Raw genomic sequence first — 13998 nt, 5'->3', positions numbered from 1 at the left:
TTCTGCATCACACATTGTTTATTTGAACACTACCACAAAACAGTTACACAAACACGTTGTTCTTTCTTGGAGTTTCACATTAAAATATGTACAGACAACTCATAACCACTCTTAGAGTGTCCATTTGGGGCTGAATGGATCGGGGGGGGGGGGCTATACAGCCTTCACAAGGTGTAGTGTTTGACATTTAGCAACTAAGACTTATTGTCCATCAAGTGCAGTAAGTATCTTGATAAGATTTAGACACTGTGCTTATAGGCTGTAAGAAAGTATGGTGACTTGTTACTTTATTCAATGTATAAGAACACAGACATTATAAAAAGTTGGTTTCCCCTATTCTTTGTTCATCATAAGGAACACAGAAATTACAAGATGGCTAACAGCTACTATAACCGTACCTTGTTCATTTACACAACATGAATAACATGAGAAGTCAGTGCCCCTATCAAAACCTTCAAGGAGAACACACACACACACACACACACACACACACACACACACACACACACAAAACACAACCAGTGACCAATATAAATTACCCATGTTGCTCCCAAACTATGGAATACTTTGCTGCATGATATTCATCCAGTCTGGATTATTTCAAGATTTATTTGTTCACCAAAGCCTAGAGTGTGATTTAGACACTCACCACTACTAAACAGAAAATTGCTCTCAAGTTTGGCACTATAGATATGTGATTGATTGATTGACGATTGATTGATTGATTGATTGATTGATGTACACAACAAATATAAAAATGTACAAATAACACACCTTTACATTCATGATTTGCCTGTATTTGGAATTCTTGTATCATGTGTTCTATTCAGGATGGAGAAAACAGTGCTATTTATTGGTTCTAGATAGACCTAGTCAAGAATGTAGAAAACAGATCTACATGGATCCAATCAAAGAGTTCCATGGATCCAATCAAAGTGTTCCATGGATTCAATCAAAGTGTTCCATGACTCTAATCAAAGTGTTCCATGGATCCAATCAAAGTGTTCCATGGATTCTATCAAAGTGTTACAAGACTCTAATCAAAGTGTTCCATGGATATAAGCAAAGAGTTCCATGGATCTAATCAGTGTTCCATGGATCTAATCAAAGTGTTCCATTCATAGTCTATAAAACATTGTTATTTACTGGTTCTAAATAAATCAAAGTTTTACAGAATTATCAAATGGTTCTACAACGATCTTATCAATGTGTGATTTGTACTCTTGAAAAACAACATCTCTATCAGTTCCACTGAATCAAAGTGTTCAAACTGTAGTCTAGAGATACGTCTTGTTCTACATGGATCTTATCACAGTGTTTCACCAATAATCTGAAAAGTAGTGTGTTCTATAAGTTTTACCCTATCTAAATGTTTGGACTTTAAAGTGGCCATATGAATGATATTCAGTTGAGGTTTCTTGTAACTATGTTCAGTTGAATAAAAGGTTTATAAACTCAACTTGTATTACTTTAATTCATGGTTTGTTTAATTCATCACTGATTATGTTTCTGACACATTTTTGAGTTTAGTACTGTCTGCACTGAGACAAATCATTTGCCAATATGTCTATATGAACTCTATAGATGTGTTAATATGCATTGTTAATATGGGCTTATATATATACACTATTCACATAGTTATATGCACTGTCTATTATTGTACATATAAAGATGTGTATACAGATATATTCACGACTATTTTGTTGTTTGTTGGTAAATATTTGTCCAGCACAGTACCAAAAGCACTTCAATCCCACAAATATACACCACACAACATTATCACATTCAAACATTTATAATAAAATACTACTTAAGGCTATTTTACGGTAAAACTAGAAATATGTTCTTAAAAACAACTCAATAAATGACAAGACACCTGTGAGGGCGCACATACCTCTTAAACTTACAAATTCAATTTATCAGTGCGATTCATACTGATTCAAAATTAACTTACTGTAATAACTATAAAATTGGTGATTTATTCATAATGCAAGAATTGCAAAAATTAAATAAAATATAAAAAACTTTTGACAACATACATATACAGGTATTCAACTCGATAAATATATTAATATAGCCTTGTATACAACACAGGGCAATACAAACAAAATGTATTTGTTTCATCATGACACATACATGACTTTAAAAAAAACGATTTTCATCATCGATTGACATGCTCCTCCATGTAAACAAAAATTATGACCAACAGATTTAATGTTGTCATGGTTACGATATCTGCAATTCTTTCTGAAGTATTCCCCACAATGGCTAAATCTGATATTATACTCTTATAAAATGTCACAATAGTCAATACGATCTACATACAAAATCATGTTTATTTTTAAAATTTTGAAAATTATCTCGTTCTTATTTCCTAATTTTGAGAAGTCACTGGTAGGCACAAATGTGACTGAATGTATAATGACTAAAATATCTGTAGAGTCGATGACAATAGCTCAATCAAGAACGGCAAGATTTATGAAGTTGGTGAAATTGACAATACCATATATGGTAAATTACTACCATATATGGCAAATAACAATACCATGTATGGCAAATGTCAATACCATATATGGTGTATCCTTGAATACATTCATTAGGTTGATAAACATGTTATATTTCAATTCTGAAGACGATACCACAAGTTTGATTCATGTGACTTTTGATCTTCTAATCAATAACTGTACCTTGCCAATCAAAGAGCTGAATTTGAATCATGTGACTTTTGATATTCAAATCAATATAGTAATCTGTCAGAGATACTGCAGTGATGAGCTGGAATATGACAAATACTAATCCATAAAAAAACAATTTTAAAAAAACATCAAATATTCACGGTTATCAAGATTAACACTTTTTTTAAAATGCAAATTTTTTACCAAAACTTAGTGAAATTATCACAAAGGAAAATATACTGCTCATTTCAAAATTGTTAATTTTGGTAAAAGAGCTCAAAATAGCTCATTCAAAAATTGGATTCATCCCCAAACTGTTCATTTAGAAAAGGATTTCAGCTGCCTTATCATTAAGTTTTAATTTAAAACTTTTATAAATCATTCTAAAAAAAAATCAAAAATAAGCTATATCAACTATGATAAAAATTTCTTATTTTGAAATCAAATTCGATTTGTGAAAACAGCATCTGTACCTAGCTCTACCTAATATTATGTAAAATGACAACTTCTATACAAGACAATAAATCCATTCCTGCTCTCAACAATTTATTCCATCTTTGTACAATTATTTATCATGATTTATATGTATCAAAAGTTAAAATCATGATAGATTAAGATTTCAATACATCTAATCACTGGCTGGGTTTTCATAACTTGTAACAGACTGCTAGTCAGATGTGTCTCTATTTGAGATTTCATTCTCATCACTGGTATAACTGTGACTCTGAGATAACTTCCTTATCCACTGCTTTTCAACTTTTTTTGTGAAATGTTATCAGAGAGTTACAATGATAAATGGCAGATGAACAGTCAGGAAGCTATTAAACTCAGACACAGACTAAAACTACTAATGTGACAAGCTGATGACCAATGGTGGTATTTCTGATGGCAAGCTTCCCTCAAGTCAATGAACATTGATGTAATTACACTCACAGGAGGGTGGCATTCTTGCACACCAGAGCTGTTATTTCTTCCTCAACACTGCGAAATAACGAAATATCACCTATTGACGGCGTGTTTTAGACAGTGCCATAAAAGAGGCTGTGGTTACGATGATAGAGGGTGGTGTTTCTGATAGCAAGTTTTTATCTCAAGTAGTTTCACTTTCAATCTCAATCCTGGTTTGCACTAATTTTATTACAGAGATTATATCCACATAATCAAAGTCATAGGGAAAAATTACTACCACAACCACCATTTTGACATCCAAATCAAGTCTTTGGTCAATCTTTTTTCAAGTAGAGATATTAAAATTATATGTAACCTGGCAAAATTTGTCTACCAAGTATTTGTATTGAGGAAGGAAGCTATCTCAAGGATGTGTAGTAGCTAAGTTTTCCTTTGATTGGATGATTTACTCATTTATTTGATATGTGTCATTTTCTTTTGCTATGGGCCGATGGCCAAAGGCAGTAAAGCATTATAGCCACATAATAGCCACCTTTAAATCGTCTATCCATCACATAATCTACCTCATGTAATGTAACATTTAAGTTTGTGTCTATCATAGTTCACCAGTAGTACAATTTCAGTAATCATATATCATTTGCTGGCAGTATTTAAGACAACCTTTTTGTGTATTTTGTCTTAAAATAAGTGATAGATTGCAATTATGGTATTCTTACATCAAGAGACAACCTTTCAGTTTTACTTTTTCATCATAAAATACTAAGTGACTGTTTATTGATACAATGACACTTCCTGTAATGTACACCGGCCAAATATGACAAGTTTATTAGTATTTGACATGGATCAAGATATTGCCAACTCACAGCAAAACAACTTTCCATGTGAGATCATGAGCTACGTATCCAACGTGATACCTCATTTCAGAATAAAATTTGCAAGTGAAACCATCGGCAGTGAACTAACAACTTTGTGAGACCATGCATTGACCAATATAGTTGTTATCTGTGATTGTGTTTTATGTTGTGATTTCTTTGAGTAACGTTACACTGGTTGTTTGTGTTGATCTCTTTGAGTAACGTTACACTGGTTGTTTCTGATCTCTTTGAGTACCGTTACACTGGTTGTCTGTGTTTGATCTCTTTGAGTAACGTTACACTGGTTGTCTGTGTTTGATCTCTTTGAGTAACGTTACACTGGTTGTCTGTGTTTGATCTCTTTGAGTAACGCTACACTGGCTGTCTGTGTTTTATATTGTGATCTCTTTCAGTAACGTTACACTGGTTGTCTGTGTTTCATCCGTCTTCTCACCCACACTGACTGGCATATCAAACACAATTCCTTTCATGTGGCAGTTGCCTGTTTTCTCACAGAAATACAACATACATTCAACTTTGAGAGATGTCTCACTACCAGACAATATTTCCGGTACTTGTAGTGTGATCAATGGTTGATGGTCCATGTTGGTTATCTTGCCTCTTGTCCTCTGACTGTTTGGAACTAAAGCACTGGCTTCATCACCTACAAAAAAAACCACACAAGTCAATGAATGAATGAATGAATGAATGAATGAATGAATGAATGAATGAATGAATGAATGAATGAATGAAAGAACGAAAGAAAAAACGAACGAACGAACAACTGACTGAATCAAGTCCTCCAAATGTCTATGAGAAAGCCACTGACTTTATTTCCAACAAGCTAATACATATATAAAATCCACCAATCAGTTTATCAGTTTAAATGTATATTTTGTCAGTCAGTCAGTCAGTCAGTAACTAATCCTATTAACTTGTCATTTGGTACATTAACCAAACCATCCATCACTCACTCACTCAGCCCATTATTATGTGTATCCTAATGTCGTTTTAACCAAACTCAACAGTGCATATATTGTGTACCAAACTCATAATTTTCTCACAACTAGTTATACTTGGTGTAGATGAACATGTAGACTTTACGATGATATACATGTACATTGTATATAAAGTGTTGTTTCAGGAATGAAATGGTATCTGATATGGTGGTACACATTGTAATTTTACTGACTATAGAACACAAAGAATACGGGACTTACTGTCTAATAAAAGCTGCCATCCTGTGGGTGCCCCTGGTGTTAATGCCAAGTCTGGTGACAACTGGACATCAATTTGTACTTGTACGGTGGTACCAGGACAGACATAGAGGGTGTCTTGTTTAGTGATGGGTGTACTCAAGGGAGTCAGTCGTGTCTTTTTTCTACTTCCACCACCACTACTACTACTACTACTACTACTACTCCGACCACCACCACCACCGCTGTCATTCTGTGTCAAATTAGATTCTCTGGGTACAATAATCTTCAACTGGGGAGAGAGTAAAACAAAACTTATTGATGAATATTTATGAGAAGAAAGTTTTGACTACACAAGACTACTTATAACTTAATGAATAGTTGGTTTTATGCGACCAAACTAGAAATAAAGGATTGTCTACTGTTTACAAACTATATATTACCTTTGACTAGCATATGATTCCAGTGGTCTCTTTTTTTACATTATGTCAACCATCAACATAATCTATGTCCACTGTCTTTCAAAGGACTTTAGTTTTAAGTATAACTCTGAATAGCTTCATCCAACACTGATTGGTTACCCAACAGGTGTGTTTAGTTTCATCAACCAATCAACAGTGCTTTACCTGATTGACTTGTTTTGTTTCCATGTCCACCAATCTGATACAGTGGTTGTTTGTATCAGCTACATATAAGGTCTTTCCACATTGGCTAATACAAAGACCACCTGGTTCATTGAATTCAACACCATCTGGTTCATCACCATCTCTCAATCCAACATTACCACTTCCTAGTAGAGTGGTACAAGTCCGCTTCACTGGGTCAATCACTTTGATCTGTAATACAAGTTTATTTCTTTAGTTTTTATTTGTCTTTCATATACAGAAAATCATTTCAGATGTTCATAAATTTGTTTACATTGATATTCATCAGTTTTGATCATTATAGGATTGAAATAATGTATCTACATAACAAAGCCAATTATTACATTATCTACATGTATATTACATCTAAGTTGATTAATCTGTTTTTGATGACCATGAAAAAGTTTTCTTTTTGAATTCACTGTCATACAATTTGTTTGTACTGCAGTGCATAGTAACTTAGTCCTTGGCAGTGCTGAGTATTACCACAATTTCTTACTTGTCTGCGGTATTACCGACTGAGACACAATGTGAAACGTGAAGTCATAGCTGACATTGCATACCTTGTGATTGTATGAGTCGGCCACATAGACCTTCTCATCATATTTATTCCAGGCTACATCAAGTGGATGTTGTAACTTGGCCTCCATCCCCTTCCCATCCACATCACCAAATGCAAATAGATCCTGTCAAATAAATATGAATATACATTATTCTCTACTTGTCTCTCTACAAGCTATCATCTATACATTGTCAGAGCTCTGATCAGTTCTTTAACCTGCATTGTTCAGCATGCATGGCAGGGTCAAACTGAGAATCACCCTTCTTACATACAGAGCTGGTCAATTTTGTTTTTTAAATCAAACCCAGCTGACGCTTGGCTCTTTAAGCTCTGTTGATTTTGTTGTTTTACTTATATGCTGCATTAGACTTTCTGAGAGTATACTTGCTGTCAAGACCAGCTGTTGAGATATGCCAAGTTTGTAAGCTGTCACGCTCATGCTGTGATTCTGTTATGTATAAAAAGCTATGTAATAGGCAGGTGGAAATGATGTAAAATACACTTCATTTTGTATATTCAACCATTATACTGATGAGGAATCCTGGTAAAATGTCATGGGAAAGTAATTTAATTTTACCTATAATATATATCATCCTTATTAAAGTAACTGCTATATTGAACCTTTCAACAAATAAAATATTTATATTAAAACTACTAGAACATTGGAAATTAACAATTTACACCAGTATACAAATACAGTATTATTTTGAAAATACAACATTTCCATTATAATATTCCTTTTATTATTTGGAATATCAAGACCACATTTATATTAGTTTTCTTACCATTGGATCCATTGCCCCTCCGACTACACCCTTGGTTGCCCCATCTTTTAATGAGACAGTCCTAACACTACTGCTTTCACTGTCAGCAACATACAGACAGTTGTGTTTTTCTTCTGTAGCAATACAGAGACCAGACGGTTGTGCAAAGGCAGCCTTGTGTGGATAACTGTTATTTCTATTCTCTTCATTTCCACTTCCAGCAAATCGTAAACAGCTTCCTTTCTTGTAGTGACTGTAGAAGGAACAGAAATAATTGTTATCATTTATTTTGTGGACAGTGAAAATACTGACTAGACTATTTCACATTATACACATTGTCAGAGCACCTTATATTTGAACTGTATATGACAAGTTCATTTTCTACTGTGTATACTTTACATACTATACATTCATTCTTTTATTATATCAATTTTTATTCACTGGCTTTCAACCTCAATCTACCTTGGCAATTGAAAATTTGAATTTATAAAGACATGGTACTATTATTCTATTGATGATGTAGGCATGACAGCTGAATGTGGTTGGGTGGGGGTTGAGCTAACACCAGTGTTACAGCTATGTTTACAACCAAACTAGAGAGACTATAGAGTTTCAGTTAGGCAGCAGGATTTTTTTACATCTCACACAATTCTTTTGTTATGAATTACACAAACAAACTATATACACTTATAGCATGCATGGACAAAAAATGTTACATTTTATCTCACTGTGAACACAAATAAACAGTTTTGTGTTTGAATCTTCCTTGTTTCATCTGACAGTGATGATGATTTGTGTTCACAGTGAGATAAAATATATGCATGTGCACTATCAGTGTCTGTGTGTTGTTTTATGTAATTTGTAATAAAAAATGTAAACAACATAAAATTTAAAAAACATTGTGCTGACTAATTGAAACTCTATAGTCACTCTGGTTTGGTAGTATTTACTACAATCTATGCAAAATATACAAAGTAGTTAATTTTCTTACCTTCCTTTAAGCCAGTTTGCATCATCCATGAAGTATATCCATATTTGATGAGTTCCAGCCATGGCAATAAATAACATATCGATATGATCACTACCTGGTGAACTACCAAGTACTAAATCCCATGGTGAACTAATGGGTTGTAATCTACCTATAGCACCACCTTCTTTGTCATTACCAATGACACCAGTACCAATGATTGTTGTCACTTGTCGAAGATTCAAATCAATCTGTAAATGATTACAGAGTTACTGTCAAAGAATTTTCTTGGGTTTGTTTATTTTCTTGTTATTATCTTAAATTCTTCTCACATTTCTCTTCCATTTATGGCATATCAAACCATTGGCAGGGTTTCAATAATCTTTTACACAAAATATGTAAATTATTCATCTGTTTCTTGTAGGAAATTTAACGTATTATCAATTCTTACACTTGTCTAGTAGTAGTATTAAAATTCTAGTTTTCTTGTTTGACAATGTGTATTGAGGTCTGACATTTGGTCTGACCTTTATTGGTATGCGGTGTTGTCTTTGATTATTCTCGAACAAGAAGTCAGACCTGTCTTGTGTGACACTAATACTAACCTGTCTTATTTTCTGCGTACTAGTATCTGTCACTACCTGTGACACTACTACTGACCTGTCTTATGGCACGGTTGTCTGTCACTAAGTGTGATAGTGTGACACTAATACTAACCTGTCTTATTTTCTGAGTATCTGTCACTACATGTCACATGTAGTGACAGATACTCAGAAAATAAGACGGGTTAGTATTAGTGTCACACTATCACAGGTAGTGACAGACAACTGTGCCATAAGACAGGTCAGTAGTAGTGTCACAGGTAGTGACAGACAACCATGCCATAAGACAGGTCAGTACTAGTGTCACATTGTGACACTAGTACTGACCTGTCTTATGGCATGGTTGTCTGTCACTACCTGTGATACTAGTACATTTGCACTGACCTGTCTTATGGCATGGTTGTCTGTCACTACCTGTGATACTAGTACTGACCTGTCTTATGGCATGGTTGTCTGTCACTACCTGTGATACTTGTACTGACCTGTCTTATGGCATGGTTGTCTGTATCAGCTACATAGATGTAATCTTCATGACACACAATGCCCTGTGGTGAATGAAACCTAGCTTCTTCAAAGCTGCCATCATTACATCCACTACTAGATCCACCAATACACTCTCTTACCACACCTTCTTTAGACACTATCAGAATACGATGATGTCCACTATCAGAGACAACCAGATTATCATTGGATGAATCCAGAGTTATTTTTCCAGGAAAAGAAAGTGGCGTTGGAGGTAGGGAATCCTTGATGAGAGCTATGGGTACACTATGATTGCTTAACTGTCCCTTGGCCTTGTAACATTCTACTGCAATACCAATGAAGTCCATTAGCTTTTCACGGTTGCCCTCTCCTGCTAAAATCAGAAGAACTTCTCCTTCTGGACCAACGATAACAAATGTTGGCCAACACTGAATCTGTAAAAGTTGCCACAATGTAGCATCGTGATCGTTTACGACTGGATGAGATATGTCGTATCTCAACACTGCACTCAGGATATTTGCTGATGTTTTCTCATTTGGAAATTTGGCTGAATGGACACCAAGAATGACAACACCATCTTCTACTGAGAATTGTTCTTCTAGTGCTTCTAGGTCAGGTAACACATGTATACAGTTGATACAACAATAGGTAAAGAAATCTAACACCACAATTTTACCATGTAGGTCATTATAGATTGAAAGTGGTTGGGTTGTGTTCAGCCATTCCAAACCTGTAAAGACAAGATTTAAACTGAATCAACTAGAGTACAATATTACTAGTTTTACTAGATTTTATGGACAGTAAGTTTGTTGTAAAATCTACAGAAGTGTCTTTGGCTTTTTACAGGGTTCTCTACTCTACTGACATTATAAACAAGATAGAAATTTATAGTGCAACCTCTCTTGTTTTTTAGGTTCTGAAACCATTTCCTCTCCTTTCCCCTTGTTTCAAGGGTTCTGAAACCTTTGTAAATGTCATTCTTATTCTTCAACTGAAGTTAGTCACAACAATATCCTGAAGGCAAAATGTTTTTATACTCCAAGACTGAGACTGTATTTTCTGCAATTTGTGCAGAATTATAATTCAGACTAAATAGTTATTTGCAGTAAACTTGTCATCTAGTTAGAAACAAGGAAATACCCCAAGACTGAGTTGTTGGTATTTGGTATTTGACGTATATCAGTGGCAGTGTGCCCACTAAGCCAATTTGATGCACCACTGACATACATACTTTCTAGTGACGCACCAAAATTTGGTGTTCCCCAATCTCTTACTATGTGGTGACTTACAAGAAATGTCAGGTTTTATCATTTTGACCCACAACAAAATTTGGCTATCATTAGAGGACACACTGGTCAGTGGTTTGGCTTATAGAGTTATGTTCATTGTTCTGCTGTTTGTCCATTTTGTTTAGAGGTCAAGGAAAATTTACATTTTCTTTTTGATGTTGACAGTTCTCCTACAATTTCTTAAAATGTCATTTATCCGATCTCTCATGAAACTGAATAAAAGTGTCAGTCTGTCTGCTTTCTTTATCTAAACATATTCACACTTATAACACACAGAAAATATTCTCACTGCTTTTTTGGCAATGACACCATGTATTGCCACCACTTAACTTGAAAGCTTCAAGTACACTAAATGCATAAGAACAATACTATTTACTACGACAGTGACCTTCTGATACAAAGACCTATTGTTCATTTGAAAGTCTTGCAGTTCACAATGTCAACATATTGATTTACACACTCTAAGTTCTGGTAGAATTTTGTAAATTTTGTATCATGGTTGAAATTGTAGGCTTACTTTAAGAACACAAAACTATATTTTGGAGATCTTGCATCATGCCTTTGTCAATTACGGTACTTTGTATATAAATTTTAGTCAGACAGTTGTCAAGATTGACTGAGTGAAATCCTCCTGAAATATGTCAGCAATCAACACTTTTTTTTTGTTCACCAAACATGCAGTTTTGACATTGGCCAAAAAAAACCCCACTACTACAATTATTATAAGTTCTTACAACAGGACTAAAATATTTAGTAAAAAGTAATATGCATAGAAAGGTTAATATCAGTATTTATATGTGTATTGCCACTTACCAAAATTTATTTGTAAGCTTTATAAAGTGTAGTCTAGTTTATACTATATATGTGTAACAATCCCTTTTTTTTAATGTATAGTCAAATGGACAAATTCCATCGAAAAGCTATCTAAATCTACTGGGGAAGGGATGAACAGTGCATGTAGTAATCCATCACACACTAACAGAGAGTTGTAATTGGTTACTGTCTTCATTCAGTCAGTGATCCTCCACCCAGGGTGAATGTAAGTGACGTGAGGATGCAATAACATCACCACCTTTATATCAATGCGCCAATATTTAACTATCACTGTAAAAACAGAATTCTGTGCTAAAGAAACTGATTTGACTACATGGTGACATGATCGTAATACTTATAGGACTAGACTGCACAAAGTGTCACTGACCTTTTTCCAAACAAAGGTTTTAATGGTATGTACAGGTAGTATGATGTCATCATGGATGTTGTTATTCACAATCTATGCATTATGACTTAGGTTTATTATGTTCAGTTATTTTTCTTTTAAATTTGCATTCATATGAAAATAGGTATTATATGTGTCTGCACAAACTAAAAAGTAGAATGTTCATCATATGTGTTTGTTTTAAAAACAACAACAAAATAGAATTTTTTTTTCAATATCCAGTGAAATTCAACAGTAACTAACTTACTATTTACTGTTCACAAAAGACCCACTGACAGAATGCAAATAAAAACGTATAAATGAAAATAAAATTACGAATTTCATTAGCAATACCAAAATACTACTCATAATAAAGGGCATTTCTGGTCAGGGTTATTTTTTTTTATCATAAAAAAAAATTCTGAGACATTATGACAAACAACTGCTCTCTGGATAAACGACTTCGATATGATCACTGTTATGTGTTATGAAAATAGAACTGACGCTGAAATTATGATAATTAGTAATATTAGTAGATACATAAAGAGCATCCTGGTTATATTTCCCTTGAGAGTACAGATGCTATGTGATCATACCTTCGACATGACCATATAAGGACATGACACTACACTAGATAGTGTATCATAGACGGTGGCAGCTCTGGCGTATATCCAAACTGAACGACGCGTATAACGTATGCGTTTTTTTTTTCAAAAGTGAAATCGTAATATTTCAGAAACTACTGCCATAACACATTAATTTTGGTGTAATTAATTCAAAACATCATGATGTACGAAGACACTACTTAATGCCCTCAGCGATCCAGTACATTGTTGACAATATCAATATCATGCGTAGCGCTAATGTACGATCAAACATGTATTGATGTAAACATCAGGACAAAGTTACGTACCGTCTTTAAAATCTGGAACATAGACTTTATCCTGACTGTTGGCTGCCTTGTCGATATATTCATAAATGACTGCATCGCGTTGTTCTTGTGTTGTAGTGTCGATTAAACTCGCTTCTAGATGATTTCCCGCTGATATTACTTTCGACGTATCCACCACCTCCGCCATGTTGGTGGTTTGTTTGTGTGTGATTTCACGACACCACCAGTTGAAGAACTGTCAGCTGTGTAGTGGGCGTAACTCAGTAGCAGTTTGTATTTTACATAGACACGTGAAAGTGACTCATACGCATACAGTACGTTTTTATTTGATCAGAAATTGCTAAAGTCGTCTCTGAAGACATATTACACATATCGTTTACACGTTGTCCCTAGGTGTCTGGATATTTGACAAACCCACTATAACATGTCAAAGTTTAACTTTTCCAATTTATTTCCCTGTTTCATTCCCCCCTTTCTCTTCCTTGGTCGACTCTTATCTATTTGTTCTTATTCTTATTTACTCTCATCTATTCTCTTTTGTCATTATAAGTTATAGCACACAATATCTATCTATCTATCTATCTATCTATCTATCTATCTATCTATCTATCTATCTATCTATCTATCTATCTATCTATCTATCTATCTATCTATCTATCTATCTATCTATCTATCTATCTATCTATCTATCTATCTGTCTGTCTGTCTGTCTGTCTGTCTGTCTGTCTGTCTGTCTGTCTGTCTGTCTGTCTGTCTGTCTCAGTCTGTCTGTCTGTCTGTCTGTCTGTCTGTCTGTCTGTCTGTCTGTCTGTCTGTCTGTCTGTCTGTCTGTCTTTCTGCCTGCCTGCCTGACTGCCTGCCTGCATGTCTGCATGTCTATATATATATATATATATATATATATATATATATATATATATATATATATATATATATATATATATATATATATATATATATATA

General features: G+C 34.3%; 1 protein-coding gene across 1 annotated transcript; it reads right to left on the bottom strand.

Moving 5' to 3' along the window:
• Positions 1-498: 498 nt before the first annotated feature.
• On the bottom strand, positions 499-13245 carry LOC144446827 (NHL repeat-containing protein 2-like). Its single transcript, XM_078136670.1, has 8 exons — positions 13057-13245; positions 9656-10386; positions 8596-8822; positions 7626-7857; positions 6842-6964; positions 6261-6470; positions 5659-5926; positions 499-5102 (listed from the first exon to the last, which is right to left on the bottom strand). The coding sequence occupies exons 1-8, from the start codon at positions 13220-13222 to the stop codon at positions 4831-4833; spliced, it is 2229 nt and encodes a 742-aa protein (XP_077992796.1). The 5' UTR covers positions 13223-13245; the 3' UTR covers positions 499-4830.
• Between the last annotated feature and the right edge of the window lie 753 nt (positions 13246-13998).

This window comes from Glandiceps talaboti, chromosome 15, assembly GCF_964340395.1.
Source record: "Glandiceps talaboti chromosome 15, keGlaTala1.1, whole genome shotgun sequence".
NCBI classification, from domain to species: domain Eukaryota; kingdom Metazoa; phylum Hemichordata; class Enteropneusta; family Spengelidae; genus Glandiceps; species Glandiceps talaboti.
The sequence above is the reverse complement of the archived record's forward strand: the minus strand, read 5'-3'. Positions and strand labels throughout refer to the sequence as shown.